The sequence below is a fragment of the Salvelinus alpinus genome, chromosome 23 (genome assembly GCF_045679555.1).
Source record: "Salvelinus alpinus chromosome 23, SLU_Salpinus.1, whole genome shotgun sequence".
Classification (NCBI taxonomy): Eukaryota; Metazoa; Chordata; class Actinopteri; order Salmoniformes; family Salmonidae; genus Salvelinus; species Salvelinus alpinus.
The window spans coordinates 26,249,660-26,267,347 of NC_092108.1; the positions used below are offsets into that span (position 1 = coordinate 26,249,660).

The window sequence follows — 17,688 nt, forward strand, 5'->3', positions numbered from 1 at the left end:
TCGTCTGTCTCTGGAATAAGAGACGAGGTGCTCTAGCCACCCCTGTTTAGTTCTGTCAGGCAGAGATAAGACTCCTTGAACTACTCCCAGGAACCCAGACAGGAAGTCACAGGTGCCAACAGTGAGTCATTCCCTAAGCATGGCCCTTAAAAGCTTAATGCTGTCTGTGCGTTATGACTGGATAAAAAAACAATCACTAGCAGCTTGTCGTCAGTCGTTAAAGTTGATGTCCATAGCGGTGATTTAGGGGTAGAGGCCATAGACTGACACAGAGGCTTGTCTGGTCTAATTTATCATGCTATGCAAGCTGGGAGGGGAAACATGCTTTCACCTCTTCTGTCAAATTGTCCTAGTTCTGATGACAGGGCAGAGAGAGGTGGAGTTACACTATACTGCACTGCACAGTCCTGCACTATAGAAGTATAGAGTATGAGATGCTAGAACGTATTCATATTCTCACCCACCTAAACCATAATGACCACACCTGTGACTTCGCTGCATTCCTGCTCATTTCTCAACATGTTTTATAGTGAAGACATAAGGAAGAATGGGGTCACAGAAACAAACCAATTTGAACTAACAGATACTGTACTGTAGCTATATTTTTGCACTAAACGCTTGAAGTGAAGCGCATGTCAGCTTACGGGTCGTTAAGAGCAGTGTCTGTGTGTGTGCAGGAGCAGTAATGGCAGCAGGTCCCTGGCTGAAGGGCTTATTTGAACAGCCATATTTACTCAGTGAGAGAGAGCTAAAAATGAACATGGAAGAGAGGTGGCACACAGAGAGAGTGTAGACTGGCATGGAAGCTCAGGGTGATTGTGTATGTGCATGTGTGTGTGTGTGCGCGCGCGTGTGTGTTCGTTTGTCAGTGACTGTGTTTGTGGTGGGTAGTTTTGTTAGGTTGTGATTATTGTTATATATTTTTTTTATTTAACCTTTATTGAACTAGGCAAGTCAGTTAAGAACACATTCTTATTTACAATGACGGCCTATCAAAAGGCAAAAGGTCTACTGCGGGGAAGGGGGCTGGGATTAAAAATGAAAAATAAATAAAAATATAGGACAAAACACACATCACGACAAGAGAGACACCACAACACTACATAAAGAGCTAAGACAACAACATAGCATGGCAGCAACACATGACAACTAATAGAGGAAGGACATGCTGTGTTGTTACGTGTCCTATAAGGAGCATTGGTGGCAAATCTGATCATTGATGCCCCACGAGGTGAGATCTTGCATGGAGCCCCAGACCAAGGGTGATTGACCGTCATCTTGAACTTCTTCCATTTTCTAATAATTGCGCCAACAGTTGTTGCCTTCTCATCAAGCTGCTTGCCTATTGTCCTGTAGCCCATCCCAGCCTTGTGCAGGTCTACAATTTTATCCCTGATGTCCTTACACAGCTCTCTGGTCTTGGCCATTGTGGAGAGGTTGGAGTCTGTTTGATTGAGTGTGTGGACAGGTGTCTTTTATACAGGTAACGCGTTCAAACAGGTGCAATTAATACAGGTAATGAGTGGAGAACAGGAGGGCTTCTTAAAGAAAAACTAACAGGTCTGTGAGAGCCGGAATTCTTACTGGTTGGTAGGTGATCAAATACTTATGTCATGCAATAAAATGCAAATGAATTACTTAAAAATCATACAATGTGATTTTCTGGATTTTTGTTTTAGATTCCGTCTCTCACAGTTGAAGTGTACCTATGATAAAAATTACAGACCTCTACATGCTTTGTAAGTAGGAAAACCTGCAAAATCGGCAGTGTATCAAATACTTGTTCTCCCCACTGTAAATGGATGAGAGAGCTTCCTACTGCCTGAGCTATGTTGTTGATGTAAATTGAGAAGAGTGTGGGGCCTAAGATCGAGCCTTGGGGTACTCCCTTGGTGACAGGCAGTGGCTGAGACAGCAGATGTTCTGACTTTATACACTGCAGTCTTTGAAAGAGGTAGTTAGTAAACCATGCCAAAGTGCCCTCAGAGACACCAATACTCCTTAGCCGGCCCACAATAATGGAATGGTCTACTGTATCAAAAGCTTTGTCCAAGTCAATAAAAATAGCATTACAACATTGCTTAGAGTCAAGGGCAATGGGGACATAATTTAGGACCTTTAAGGTTGCAGTGACATATCCATAACCTGAGCAGAAACCAGATTGCATACCAGAGAGAATACTATAGACATCAAGAAAGCTAGTAGGTTGATTATTAACAAGTTTTTCCAACACTTTGATGAACAGGGCAAAATAGAAATTGGCCTATAACAGTTTGGATCAGCTTGATCTCCCCCTTTAAATAAAGGACGCACCGTAGCTGCCTTCCAAGCAATGGGAACCTCCCCAGAGAGAAGAGACAGGTTAAAAAGGTCAGAGATCGGCTTGGCAATGATAGGGACAGCAACCTTAAAGAAGAAAGGGTGTAAACCATCTGACCCAGCTGTTGTTTTGGGGTCAAGTTTAAGGAGCTCCTGTAGCACCTCAGTGACCTTCTGCAGGGAGAAACTTTGTAGTGGGACAGGGGCAAAAGAGGGAGGAGCATCGTGGGCTAGTCGCATTGGAAAGGGTGGGAGATGAGGAAATGTTGGATGAGCAAGGAGGCATGGCTGATTCAAATAGGAATCCTGACTTAATGAAATGGTGATTAAAGAGCTCAGCCGTGTGCTCCTTGTCAATAACAACCACATCATCAACATTAAGGGGCATGGGCAGCTATGAGGAGGAGGGTTTATTCTCCAGGTCTTTAACCATTTTCCAGAACTTCTTGGGATTAGACCCACAGAGAGAGAACTGCTCCTTAAAGTAACTCACTTGGGCCTTCCGGATAGCCTGAGTGCACTTATTTCTCATTTGCCTGAACGAGAGCCAGTCAGCCTGAGTATGTGTGTGCCGAGCCTTTCGCCAAATTGAATTCTTGAGGTGGAGTAACTCTGTAAGATCACAGTCGAACCAGGGACTGAACCTGTTTTTAATTCTCATTTTCTTTATGGGGGCGTGTTTGTTAACAATACCACTGAAAATATAGAAAAGAAGGTCCAAGCGTCTTCGACAGAGGGGATCAAGAGGATTCTATACCAATTTACAGAAGCCAAGTCATGAAGGAAGGCTTGCTCATTAAAGTTCTTTAGCAAGCGTCTTTGACACTTCAGGACAGGTCGTTTCACTGAGCAGCCATTACAAACACAGGCTGTAAAACAGTGATCACTAAGGTCATTACAGAAAACACCAGACTGATACCTTTCAGGATTATTTGTAAGGATAACATCAAGGAGAGTAGCATTTTCTGGGTGTTTGTAGTCATACCTTGTTGGATAATAATCTGATAAAGATTTAGGGAGTCCCATTGCTTTAGCACTTGGTCAGGTGGTTTTAGCATGTCCCAGTTTAGGTCACCTAGCAGGACAGATTCAGTGTAAGAGGTGTAAGATTCTTAGTGTAAGAGGCCAGGAGAGAGCTTAGGGCAGGTAGGGTACAGGCCGGTGCTGATGATGGATGATATCATCCAGCAACAGTCAACAAATCAAATCAAATCACATACACATGGTTAGCATATGTTATTGCGAGTGTAGCGAAATGCTTGTGCTTCTAGTTCCGACAGGGCAGCAATATCTAACATGTAATCTAACAATTCCACAACAACTACCTAATACACACAAATCTAAGTAAAGGAATGGAATAAGAATATACATTTATGGATGAGTAATGACAGAGCAGCAAAGAGCTATTTGAAGTTTAATGCTTAAAACAAGCAAATCAAATTGTTTGGGAACAGACTTGGTAGAGACAACTGAGCACTGAAGGTGTTCCTTGGTAAAGATTGCCACTCCACCACCTTTGGAAGATCTGTCTTGCCGAAAAATGTTATAACCAGAAAGGTTAACATCGTGTTCAAAACACTCTTTCTTAACCACGTCTCAGTAATGACACATTTGGATTGGAGCTGTGAACCCACACTTTCAATTGATCCATTTTAGTGTTGACGTGCAAAAAAACATGCTTTTTCGAGAGCAGAAATCAGTGAAGCAGATATCAGAGCAGAATTGGGGCTAGCAACAGTAGATGGGCCAGGGTGTACATGCACATTTCCAGATATCCTCAGCAGTAAAACAATCAGGGCACGGCAGAGGACAGGGAGAGCTCTGCAGTGTTGATTTATGACATTTGAATGTGCATTAGGTGGCAACGTTGTACTACAATTTCATCAGGGTTGAGTGTTTCACTGAAGCCTCGATGAAGGTTAGAAGTTATAGTAGTTATACATTTAAGTGAAAGCTGATATGCCAAGATTCTTTTGTAATAAGTAGTGAACAGAGCCACAAAAGATTTTGTTTTTAAGTGCCACCATTCCCTGTGGACCTCCAACTCAGAACAAACCAAGAAAGATAACATATTTAAATTTAGCTTAAAAAAACGATATTTGTAATGCACCAGTCTTAGCTAGAGAACGAGCACACTCTTACTTAACAGATGTCAAATGAGTTTCCAGCTGTCCCCTGTATCAGCCCCGCAACCAAGTTGTTGTGTTCTGTGTAGCAGACATTTAAAGGAAAGAGAGAGAGAGGTGCAGAGAGAAAGAGAGTCCAGAGTAAGAGAGAGAGCCCAGAGAGAAGGTGAGAGATGAAAGTGCCCAGAGAGAGAGAGAGAGAGAGAGAGAGAGGGAGAGCGCATTTCTTTCTGGTCTGGCAGGAGTGCATTTTGAGAGAGAGAGAGAGAGGGGAAAGAACCCAGAGAGAGACCATAAAGAGAGAGAGATTAAAGACTCCAGAGCCCAGAGAGAGAGAGAGAGGAGCAAGGGAGAGGGACCTAAGATGGAGGTCTTCCTCCCAGGATGTGACAGGCTGTTGGCTGGAGGATGCTCAGGAAGGCCTTGGCAGGCCAACAAAAACAGCCCTTCAGCTCCAGGGTGTACTTTTTCAGGCCTCAGAATACCCTTTGGCAGCGGCGCAGAGAGCTCTGGCGTGCACAGGCCCCAGAGACGGACGGACGGGGAAGTATAGGCCTGCTCGCCTCGCTTTTATTTACTCAGGCTGATGAGGCCTGGGCATTTCTTGTCTGGGTGAAGTAGGGAAAAAACAGAGCCTCTCTCTCTCTCTCTCTCTTTCCTCTTAGGTCTCCTGGGGTTGAACGGTACTTTCCATCTGCCGTTGTTCACACACTTGTCTTGGCGGTGTGTGTGGGTGTGTGTTGGGGAGGGGGTTGTGTCTGTGTGGGTTACCTGAGCTCTTGTCCTCAAGTGCTACCACCATGGTGATATATGAAAAACATATAAAATATGCCTTGGTGATGATAGGGGCAGCAAAACATATAAAATATGCCTTGGTGATGATAGGGGCAGCAAAACATATAAAATATGCCTTGGTGATGATAGGGGCAGCAAAACATATAAAATATGCCTTGGTGATGATAGGGGCAGCAAAACATATAAAATATGCCTTGGTGATGATAGGGGCAGCAAAACATATAAAATATGCCTTGGTGATGATAGGGGCAGCAAAACATATAAAATATGCCTTGGTGATGATAGGGGCAGCAAAACATATAAAATATGTTGTATAGTGAACACAAGTTATCTCAGTAGTACTAGCTACGAGGGCTCAGTAACCACCTGTTTGCCAAAAGCCATATCAGTGCGTCTTTTGAATTGTACACCGACATCCTTTCAAAACAATGTCAAGTGTTAGTGGGAATAGCAACAGTTCAGAGAAAGCAGCGTAGATATCATTCAGAAGACATTAGGTTTCACAGGTATGATTAACAAACAGTAAAGTTCCTGGAATACTGTACTCACAGGTCCAATGTCAACACAGCTATAAGGTCTACATACATATATCATCAATTCACTTGTGTTAATCAACAATGTGGCACCATGGAGCATGTTAAGTCAATTAAGCATCTGACAGTTCAACTCAAATGATGGCCCACGTGTACCTTACTCATGACTCCCACTCCCCACTCTTGGGTTTGTATGTTAACTAATGTATGCAGCTCAATGTAATAAAGACATGATATAAATAATAGAGTCAACAAAGAAGGGAGGAGGCAGCCTTGACAGCATTGCAATGTCTGCCGGCGATGCCATCATCATTTAAGACAGGCGGAATTAGATTTTGCCTTGTATATATCTTGTTATATATGTGTTTGTTTGTTTTGGTCTCGTCTCCTAGCTAACATGCTTGACTATAAGGCATTGGTTAGGGTCAATCCTCTCTGCTCCGCTGTCTACTCCAACCCTGGGAGAGTGTGTGTGTGTGTGTGTGTGTGTGTGTGTGTGTGTGTGTGTGTGTGTGTGTGTGTGTGTGTGTGTGTGTGTGTGTGTGTGTGTGTGTGTGTGTGTGTGTGTGTGTGTGTGTGTGTGTGTGTGTGTGTGTGTGTGTGTGTGTGTGTGTGTGCATGCGCAGATCCTCCCACTCTGTGGGGGAGGGCATTCCACTGACTCACCCATCCTCCCTCAAAGCAGAATAAAACAACATGGATGAACTGGATAAAGAAAGTCAGTAGATGCTTTGGTTTTCTGCCTGCTCCTTGAGTGAGAGCTTGTGTAAAGTGGGCTGTGGGGGGCAGTGGGGGGGCAGGGGAATAACCTCCGACCCCATCTGTTTCCTGAAGATAGGCCCTGATGACGGCTGTAAGTGCTCAGTGATGGTATGTTATCCTGACGAAAGGCAGATCTCTCTCACCATCAAAAACAACAGAACGAGAGAGAGGGAGAGGGAGAGAGAGACTTACAGTATATGTCAGCTGAAAGATAACGTGGTGAAGGGGAAGGTTGGATGCTGGAATGATGGAGGCTTTATGCTTTTCCCCCAGCCGTCCCATAAATAAATAAGTAAAATAAATCTGTGCAGTTTCCTCTTGTTTTTCCCATTCCAATGCAAGTTTTGGCCTTTTGACTTGGGCTTTTTTTCTGAAGGGGTGAGATTACATGGTTTTATTCAAGTAAAGAAGTTCACAGCACTTAGAATTGGGCGGAGGGAAGAAGTGGTCCGTCACCTTTTGAACATCCTGGAAACTGGTGTTTATATCACACTGCTGTGTTACGCACCATTGCAATCTCAACGAATAACCAATTGTGATAACGATAAAAGCGAGGGCACATTGGCAGTTGTTCTGATGTCCCCAGGTCATTCACTGCACCTGCTTGTCCTTGGGTGAGGTATTTATCCTCCCCCACACTCCCCCCATCACTCTCTCTCTGACCTCACCTTAACCCTTCACAGTGCCCCCTGGCACACCTTATCTATCCAGCACCGGCTGCCTTATGTCTCGGTTTAGCCAACACTCAATCTGCTCAGCCAATATTCTATAATCTAATATCTAGAACAGATTAATGGTCAGAACAAACCGCGTTTCTCCTAAAAAGTTGCTCATTTTGCAGTCGAGACGAGAGTGTTGTTTTTGCATATTTATGTACAGTGTGTTTCAATTTCTGTCTTTGTTTCAAATCTCCCTTTTGACTTTTGTTTTCTTGTCTCCGTTGACGTAAGGTCATTTTAAAGCTTATTATTTCATAGAAACTATTCAGGTATTTGCTAAAGAATAATAAACATGTCCTAATTTACCTCATGTGGGGCATACATCTTGAAGCTCCCCATTGCCTTGTGTTGGGGTTTAAATGTCAGAGAGTTTGCATTGTGAGTCACGGTGGGCTAAGCCATTACATGGCCCCATACAAGGTTAATTGTGGTAAAAGCGTTTTCATTTTTCTTTCCTTACCTGTAATTATACTTTAAATAGCAGGTTGAAATGTACGATTTTAGATGAGGCATTGTTTCCTGTGAGAGGCAAGCATAATGCAGTAACAAGAGAAAAAATGTCAAAGTAACAAAGGAATGTAAACTCATACTTAGCTACCTTGCAATTACCATAATGACTAATGCCACAGCAGCCAACCTGTACTATTTAACAGAGCTGAGACAAATGAGTTCCTAATGCAATCTGACAAAACACCTCTCTCTCTCCTTCTTGTTCCCCACTTTCTCTTACCTCTCTCTCCCTCTCTCTCCCCCTCCACTCTCTCTCTCTCTTCTCTCTCTCTTCTCTCTCTATTTACCTGTATCTATGTACAGACGGTGTTGATCTCGATGATGACCCATCCTGTTCTTGGACTGCATCATCTCCATCCAGTAAAGACCAGACTTCCCCCGGCCACTGCGAAGACTATGATTTTGGCGAGGATGAAGGGGGCCCCGGCCTACCGTACCCGTGCCAGTTCTGCGACAAGTCCTTCAGCCGTTTGAGCTTCCTCAAGCGCCACGAGCAGAGCCACGGTGACAAGCTCCCCTTCAGTTGCACCTTCTGCAGCCGCCTGTTCAAGCACAAGCGCAGCCGCGACCGGCATGTCAAGCTGCACACCGGCGACAAGAAATATCATTGTGGCGAATGCGACTCGGCCTTCTCACGCAGCGACCACCTCAAGATCCATATGAAGACCCACGCCTCCAACAAGCCCCACAAGTGCCCTGTGTGCCGCCGGGGCTTCCTCTCCTCCAGCTCCCTCCACGGACACATGCAGGTCCACGAGCGGGGCAAAGACAGCAGCAGCAGGGGGTCAGGCAGTGGATTCTCCAAGGAGGAATGGAAGCTGAAGGAGACAAGGAAATGCAGCCGCTGCGAGGAGGGCTTTGACGTCCCTGAGGAGTTGCAGAGGCACATCGCTGAGTGCCACCCTGAGTGCTCTCCATCAGAGGACGGGGGCCTGGGCGGTGCCCTGCAGTGCATCTACTGCCACGAGCCCTTCAGCGATGAGGGCGTCCTGCTGACACACATTGACCAGGCCCACAGCCACGACCGCAAAGGTCACTGCTGCGCCGTCTGCTCCGAGCACTTCCTCTCCGTGGAGGACCTCTATGCCCACATGGACATCCACCAACTCCCTGAGTCCAGTAACCACAGCAACAGCCCTTCCCTACTCACTGTGGGCTACACCTCCGTCTCCAGCACCACCCCGGACTCCAACCTCTCCGTCGACAGCTCCACCATGGTGGAGGCCGCCCCGCCTGTGCCCAAGACCCGGGGGAGGAGGAAGAGGGCTGCCCAGCACACCTCACATGACGTCGGGGGACGCTCCTCCAAGCAGCCCAAGATCTCCTACAGCTGCATCTACTGCAACAAGCAGGTGTTCAATAGCCTGGCCGTACTTCAGATACACCTGCGGACCATGCACCTTGACAAACCTGAGCAGGCACACACCTGTCAGTTCTGCCTGGAGTTGCTGCCCTCCCTGTTCAACCTGAGCGAGCACCTAAAGCAGGTGCACAACGCCGAGGACCATGCCGCCCTGGTGGCCAGCCTGCCCGACGCCTTGCTCCAGTGTAACTTCTGCACTGAGGTGCTGAGCAACCTCAACGCTCTTCAAGAACACATCCGCTGCTCCCATAGCTTCCCCAGCCCCGTGGCCAAGGAGAGCAATGCCTTCTTCTGTCCCCAGTGCTTTATGGGGTTCCTGACCGAAGCCACGCTGGAGGAGCACGTCCGTCAGACCCACTGTGAGGCAGGCAGCCTGCGTTTCGACTCCCCCCTGGCGGTGACCCCCAAGGAGCCCGTCGTGGAGGTGTACTCCTGCTCCTACTGCACCAACTCGCCAATCTTCAACAGCGTTCTGAAGCTGAACAAGCACATCAAAGAAAACCACAAGAACATTCCGCTGGCGCTGAACTACATCAACAATGGGAAGAAGTCTCTGCGGACCCTCAGCCCTTCCTCACCCATATCGATTGATCAATCTTTCCTTCATGGTTCCTCCTCTCGTGGCAATCGTGGCATTAGCGAGTTCATCTGCAACCAGTGTGGGGCCAAGTACACCAGCCTGGACCTGTTCCAGACCCACCTGAAAACTCACCTGGACGGGATACAGCCCCAGCTCACCTGCCCCCAGTGCAGCAAGGACTTCCCCAACCAGGAGTCCCTGCTGAAGCATGTGACGGTCCACTTCACCATCACCTCTACCTACTACATCTGCGAGAGCTGCGACAAGCAGTTCACCTCAGTGGACGACCTGCAGAAACACCTGCTGGAAATGCACACGTTCGTGTTCTTCCGCTGCACTCTCTGCCAGGAAGTGTTTGACTCCAAGGTGTCCACTCAGCTCCACCTGGCCGTCAAGCACAGCAACGAGAAAAAGGTGTACCGCTGTACCTCATGTAACTGGGACTTCAGGCACGAGGCCGACCTGCAGCTGCATGTCAAGCACAGCCACCTGGAGAACCAGGGCCGGGCCCACCGCTGCATCTTCTGCGGGGAGTCCTTCGGCACGGAGGTGGAGCTGCAGTGCCACATCACCACCCACAGCAAGAAGTATAACTGCCGCTTCTGCAGCAAAGCATTCCAAGCCATCGTACTTCTGGAGAAGCACCTGAGGGAGAAGCACTGTGTGTTCGAGGGAAAGGCCCAGAACTGTGGCGCCAATGGATCCACCACCGGAGGAGTGGACCACCACCCAGCGGCCAAGGACGACGCAGAGCTACAGGGTCTGTTGACCAACAGCCATGGTGTAGGGGTGGCAGGATCAGGGGGCGTGTTGGAGTCCCCAAACAACCATGATGGGAGTGAGGAGGAAGTGGACACCGCTGACCCCTTGTTCGGGTGCGACATCTGCGGGGCATCGTACACAATGGACTCCCTCCTCACCAACCACCAACTCCGAGACCACAACATCCGCCCGGGTGAGAGCGCCATGGCGAAGAGGAAGTCCGACCTGATCAAGGGCACCCACAAGTGTAACGTTTGCCAACGCACCTTCTTCTCAGAGGCAGGTCTGAGGGAACACATGCAAACCCACCTGGGTCCCGTCAAGCACTACATGTGTCCCATCTGCGGAGAGCGTTTCCCCTCGCTGCTCACACTGACCGAGCACAAGGTCACCCACAGCAAGAGCCTAGACACAGGCAGCTGCCGAATCTGCAAGATGCCCCTGCAGAGCGAGGAGGACTTCATGGAGCACTGCCAGATGCACCCAGACCTGAGGAACTCCCTGACGGGCTTCCGCTGTGTGGTGTGCATGCAGACCGTCACCTCCACCCTGGAGCTCAAGATTCACGGCACCTTCCACATGCAGAAGACTGGCACAATGTCCACCAACCACCCCATCGGCCGCACCACCAATCTGGCTTCCCACAACCACCATCATCACCAACAACACCACCAGGTCAACCAGAAGCTCTTCAAGTGTGCCTCGTGCCTGAAGGAGTTCCGGTCCAAATCTGACCTGGTGAAGCTAGACATCAACGGGCTGCCGTACGGGCTGTGTGCCGCGTGTGTCAGCGCCGCTGGCTCAAAGAGCTCTAGCCCCAAGGTAATGAACGGAGGTAGGCAGCAGCAGGGAGGGGGAGGAGCCACGACCCCAGCCATGCCTGCAGCAGCATGGACCGCTCATATGGAGAGTCTCAGCCCCGGGGAGGGGAAAGGCAAGCTGGCCCATTCATCGTCATCGTCCTCCTCCTCTATCTCCTCAAGCGCCGCCAAGACTCGATGTACCAGCTGCAATGTGAAGTTTGAGTCAGAGGCGGAGCTGCAGAACCACGCCCAGACGGTGCACAGGGAACAGGCAGGGGACAGCAACAGCGGGCAGCTCAGGACCCCACAGATCTCCCCCATGCCCAGGGCAAGCCCCTCACAGACTGAGGAGGTAATGGACTTTAATATAATGTAAATAAACAAAAGGTGCCGGTTTCCCTGAGAGAGATTCAACCTAGTCCTACACTAAAAAGCTATTTTAATGGAGATTTTTTATTGACCATGCTTTTTATTCCTGGACTAGGCTTCATCTGTTTCAGGGAAACCGCCCCTATATGATAAAACGTATCTTATAAAATTACCAAATTAGAAAAGAATCAGAGTTTTTTGGTTGTCCAGTGAGCTTGTTAATTAATCACAGAGTATACACATTAGTTTCAGATTTGTAGCCATAGAACTGCTCAGAACTACTCAGAGTGCTCAGTAAGAATGTGACATTGACATAGTATAAAACCCTGTGTCCTTGTGTTGTCTTTTCCTCCTGGTCTTTTGCTCAGAAGAAGACCTACCAGTGCATCAAGTGTCAGATGGTCTTCTACAGCGAATGGGACATCCAGGTCCACGTGGCCAATCACATGCTAGGTAGGAGAGGTGACTCATTTCATATTTCTCTCCATGTTTATGGTCACTTGTTTTGAGGTACTGTCTAATGTAGTCATACAAAGGAATATCTGTTGATATATTGTTTAATTATTCAACATATTTCCCGAAGATATTCCATTTACATTCCATTTTGTTCATTTTGCAGACGCTCTTATCCAGAGCATATTGTTTCATATTTGGCTTTAAATCTTTCACATTCTCCCCAGATTGCAGTACACCCTTTGTAGTAACAAAAATAATTACTGTAAGCAGAACTATAGAATATAAAATCTTCTATTTTTATACCTTGTGAATTTGTGATGAAAGCCTCTGGGATGCACAAGCATGAACATTATGTGTGAGCCTGCTTTTGATTTTCAGACATTCTTGTCTGTCAACGCTGAAATGCCTGATCCTGTATGAAATGTAGGAAAACAATGTAGTACAATTTGATGCATGTAGACTAAGTTCATCAGACAAGATTCTAGATAATACCCTTCATTCAAATGTCATTCAACACATTCATATTCTGAATGCTTAATTAATACACAAAGAGCATACCCTCTCCTGTTCTATAATTCTCAAATGTCTTTACTTTTGGCTTTCATTTGTATGCAGGTAGAATCATTTGCAGAGAAAACACAATTCACTACCCAGGCTTCTTTCTTTCTTGCCTGCAGTAAGTAGGCGTCTGAATTCCAGTCTCACCTTCCTTTATTCATTCATTTATTCAACTCGTTTGGCGTCTCTTTCATTACACTGCATTATCTGTTGTCTTCAGTGGGAGAGAGACTCATTGATCTGGAACCAACCCGCCTCTCTGTTTGGGACGCGCTTCTAGGCGCAGGTGAATTTAAACACGGTGGGCAATTCTATAAGGACCGGTGGGCAATTCTATCAGGAACACACTGTTTGTGCATAAACAATCACAGGCATGTGATTTCTGATTTTGAGCTGTATGCTGTGTGTGTGTGTGTGTGTGTGTGAGAGAGAGAGAGAGAGAGAGAGAGAGAGAGAGAGAGAGAGAGAGAGAGAGAGAGAGAGAGAGAGAGAGAGAGAGAGAGAGAGAGAGAGAGAGAGAGAGAGAGAGAGAGAGAGAGAGAGAGAGAGAGAGAGAGAGAGAGAGAGAGAGAGAAAGTGTGTAGCTATGTGTGTGGCTGGTTTGTATTCATCTGATCTGCTCTCTCTACACTTTACTGGGGGTGCCTAATACATCACCATGCTAGCGCTAGTCCTCTCAAAACACCTCCCCCTACTGGTTACTTTAAGTCTTTTAGCCACACAGACAGGCATGCTATTCCCCCATAATGTTAGAATCCAAACAGTTTCAGAAAAACAAATCTGAAATTACTTTATTTGGAATAAATACAAATGTGCAATGGATCAAAATCAAATATTGATTGATCGAATGCATTTTGTTAAAGAACGTATATACTTCAAATAGATAAAAGAGAAATAGATATAATCAATAAAAAGTAATTGTCATTTTTTTGTAATTTTTGGTTAATTGCCTATAGTTATGTTATTACACAAACATTGTTCAGAGTTGACATTGGTTGGTTTTATATGCTGAGGCATTTCTCTTTCTGCTCTCCCTCACCGACAATGGGAGGGTTAAACCTGGAGCAGGCTGTAATTACCACAAACCCAATTTAGGCCCCCAAAAAACTGAAATACCCTCATTTGGAAAAAGCTCTAAATAACGTCTCTTTCTCCCTGAAAAAGGGACACTTTCTCACTTTAATGGCCATCTGCACAAGAGAGGGGAAACGGGGCTCGTGTCATCTCTGCTCAGCTCTCAGCGTTATTAGCCTAGGTAATGGAGCAGGAGCTGGATTCATAGGGGTGTTATTTTCAACCCATGCCCTGCTCCACTCATACCTCACTACCCACAGTGGTTTTGCTTAACACTGATAACTATATATAGTGATGTGGCGTGACATAACGCTGTCGCTAAGTGTATGGAACAAGTCATTTCTGACCGTAAACCAAGTGCACTCTGTCTCCCCTTCCTCCCCGCTTTCCTAACCAAAGAGCTAGCTAGCTTGTGGCCTTGTTTGTACGTTTGCCAGCACATTTTGATGCATGGATATTATGCTCGCATGACGACAGAAAGCACAGCTCTGGTGCATTGCTTCTCAACATTTAGCATGATCATTTGGAAGTGGAAGGGAGGGAGGGAAGGAGGGAGGTGGCTATGGGTGTGAATGAAGGAGGACAGTACACTGCATACCAGCCCTAGCCTGGTTGAACCAAACTCAACACTGTGTTCACAATGTTGACTCTGTGTTCAGTCTGGTTTAACCAGGCTAGACCAGCTCTGGCCAAGCACTGGAAACAGACCCAAGTGTCTTAAGATGGAGGCTGCAACCTGCTAGGGCCCAGATGGATCAGTACACATTTGCTGTACAGCTGGTCGCTCTGTTTGGGGACCTGGTGTGATACTCCTATGGAGAAAAAAATGATATTGCCACCATCCAAGGAGCAATTTAATAGCAGGCCAGAAGACAGCTGGCCACTCTTTGGTTTACAGTTTTTTTTGGCATGGCGCACTTACAGAATTGAGGGTGCCCGACAAAACAGATTTATATTGCTTTCAGTTGTTGTGGTTGTCGACTATCAAATCCCTAATTCGTGTCTTTCTTTGTGCAGGATGTTGATTAAGGCATTCTGAATTCTTCATCCTCCACACGGATACAACACATTTGTGTCAATCATCATCTGTTTGGGTTGTATGAGACAAGCACTCTAGATGAGGGATGGGTAACTGGCGGCCGGCGTGTGGCCCCCCTTTTGTAGGCCCGCAGTTAAAAAAAAATTATCCGCTGTCAAGAGGCCGATAAAATGTGTTGCTCAGGCCCCCCAAAAGGCTAGAGCCAGCTCTGACTACGTGTGTGTATGGATGTGGGTATGCAGACCTGCGAGACACCGCGGCCCTTCATGATGAGTTAAGATTTTTCTTGGGCCCCACCACCATCAGAATTGCCCATCCCTGCTCTAGATGGGTTGTTTGTTTGCTCATGTTATTGTTTGTTTTTAACTGTTTGCCTTTGAAGCTCCTTCATATGTCAGTTAAGCTTGTTGGGTTTAAACCAATGGGACATAACCTCTCCACAGCGTTTCACTTTGACCTCACCGTGAACTCATGGGGGGTGACTTTTGACCCATTTATCCTACTGTCTCAAATATCCCTCTGTGGATTTCAGTGACCAATGACACCTTTTAAAAGCATGGGCAGTGAGCATGATGCTTAAAAAGTGAAGAAGGGTCTCACATTTTCACAATTTTGGTGTCCACTCTGATCCTATATTTTTATACTAGTCCAGTCCAAGCTACTCCAGCCAAGGTGGCAAGGCTCAGAAGGACAATCATAAACAAATAAACCCTAGGCAGCAGGGCAGGACATTCCAGAAAGTGGTTTTGGGGTCACCTCTACCGTTTTTTGGGCTGGTGACAGGACAACGCTGAGCCTGCAGCCAATTCAGGGAGGAGCCTTCTCCCTCTCACAGAGCGGAGCCAGTGGCCTGGTCAGCTTGGGCGGGGGGGGGGGGGGGGGGCACAGGAGGGGTAGGGTACGAGGTTCGGGGCGGAGAGGGAAAGGCACATTTGGTGTACAGCTGGCCGCTCTGTGTGAAGCAGGTCACTGTGGGCCGTTACAGAGCTGGACAGAGGAGGGTGAGGAGCATGAGGCCTCTAGCCCTCCTCCAGATTCAACCTCTGTCTCTGTTATCTCTCCCTCCCTGACTCTCTCTGACACCGTTTTTCATACTAACCACCAATCTGGCAACCCTAACTGTGTTCCGCTTTTAGTGATGTAGTAAAGCAGGAAGAATAGCTGTTTTCAGAGGTTAAAAGGCTTGTTGTTTAGTTTTTTATATGAACCACCAATCTGGCAACCCTTACTGTGTTTGGGTTTTAGTGATGATAGAGTAAATAGAGAAGTATAGCTGTAGTTGAGGCTAAAATGCTCGTTTCATTGCCTTCTAAAGGGCTTCAAATTATCCCTTTCCTCCTGGTTGTGGGTCCCTGGAGCAGTTTGGACAACGGTGTGTTGATTAGGCCGTCTCTGTCATTCTCTTCACTAGTGGCGACACACTCACTCACTACTCCATTAAATAACATTTATTTTCGTGTTGCGTAAAGAAATTTGATGGTTCTAGTGTTTTGTTGTTACTACCACCAGACAGTATAACAATAACCTGTGCTCTGCAATGAATTCATCTCATTCATAAAGCACATACACATGTCATCTGTTAACAAACATAGTGGAACAGGCTTCTCATTTCAATCCTAGGGGGTTGGATCAGACTCTAAAACCCAATAGTCAACACAACATACCACAGCAACAGGAACTCGATTAAATGTTATGAAATAAATAAGAGAACAGACCAGCCTCACTCTGACCAGCCCAGATCAGCCATTGGAAACAAAAGGAAGCCATGCGTACTGTAGACTGAGTGCGATTTCTAGCCTGATTTGTATTAATTGGTGATTAATAATAACTCCTCTCGATTCGTTAGCGCAGTCACCTCCCGCGCAGTCGAGTGTGCTGCTGCTAATATGCAATTACGCTCACCTTCCTTCCCGTTACATTATACCTCTCTGCCTGACTAATGTGGAGTCCATGAGGAGAATAGAGAAACAGAGATGGGCTGCAAAGAAAAATACTATCTGTAGTTTCGACACATTCAATTGCACAGTTTTTACCTGACTGGATTCTAGCTTCTTCCTTAAAAAAAAAGTTAAAGTTCTCCTTTAACTCATAGACTGTCTCTATTAAAAGCTTTTACAGCATTGCGGTGAATGTACTCTTCTTGGAAAGGTATTTCTGTTATGATGGTCTGTTGCTAGGCCAGACAAGCTCAGTCTGATATGGTCCTTATATAGTGATTTTCTTGATATTTCCCCAAACCTCACAGACTAGGCCAACATGTGAGACAATATGTGATCCTCCCACAGTTCATACGGTGTGTTTGCACAAGGTTTTGAGCGAACAATGTCTGGACTCTGTTGTGATTGGTAGGCTGATGTCATGTGACCATGGTGATTTTATTTTGGCAAATCCTTTTGAGGAGATACTGTTGTAGTACTCTACCTAATGACGAATGTGTCTGTTGTAGCTCTAGCCCAGCTACCATGTCAGACTGCTTGGTTTCTCGGCAGACCTGGAATGAGCTTGAGGTAGAAGGCTAATCCTTCCTGTGCTCCAGTCCTGGCTCTTCTATGTTTTATTGATATACAGGAGGGATGTCTCCTTTAGAGTGTTAATGCCAACCCTTGTTCTGAATTGGCCTATAAATACTGTATGATCAGAATTAACCCTTCCATTCCTGTCCCTCCCCGGAGGTTCCTAGATGTCACGGAGGCCATCGGAGCATGCGCACCGCGGCCCGCCCCGGTCCGAGGGGGTTGCTAAGCAGTCAGGCGGGGAGGTGGCTTATGGGAGCAGTGCAAACAGACAGCTCTACCTTAGTAAAGGTCAATGCTGCAACCCACATCTCTCAAATCGCAGAACGACCTCTCATTGTGTGACCCAGACTGAGTGTGCCTGGAGAGAGATGCCTCCCTCTGCCCTGGGGAGAATTACAGGGCTA

General features: G+C 46.7%; 1 protein-coding gene across 10 annotated transcripts in view; it reads left to right on the forward strand.

Moving 5' to 3' along the window:
- The window catches only part of LOC139550672 (zinc finger protein 521-like), a 161,241-nt gene that overhangs the window by 78,018 nt on the left and 65,535 nt on the right, over window positions 1-17,688 (forward strand). For 3 of the 10 annotated variants that reach the window (XM_071361719.1, XM_071361727.1, XM_071361721.1), the window contains exons 4-5: window positions 8,068-11,624; window positions 12,010-12,103. In XM_071361719.1, the coding sequence (XP_071217820.1) occupies window positions 8,068-11,624; window positions 12,010-12,103 (3,651 nt within the window). The remainder of the gene's footprint in view (window positions 1-8,067; window positions 11,625-12,009; window positions 12,104-17,688) is intronic. The other 7 variants (XM_071361722.1, XM_071361725.1, XM_071361728.1 and 4 more) reach the window with 3 other exon arrangements.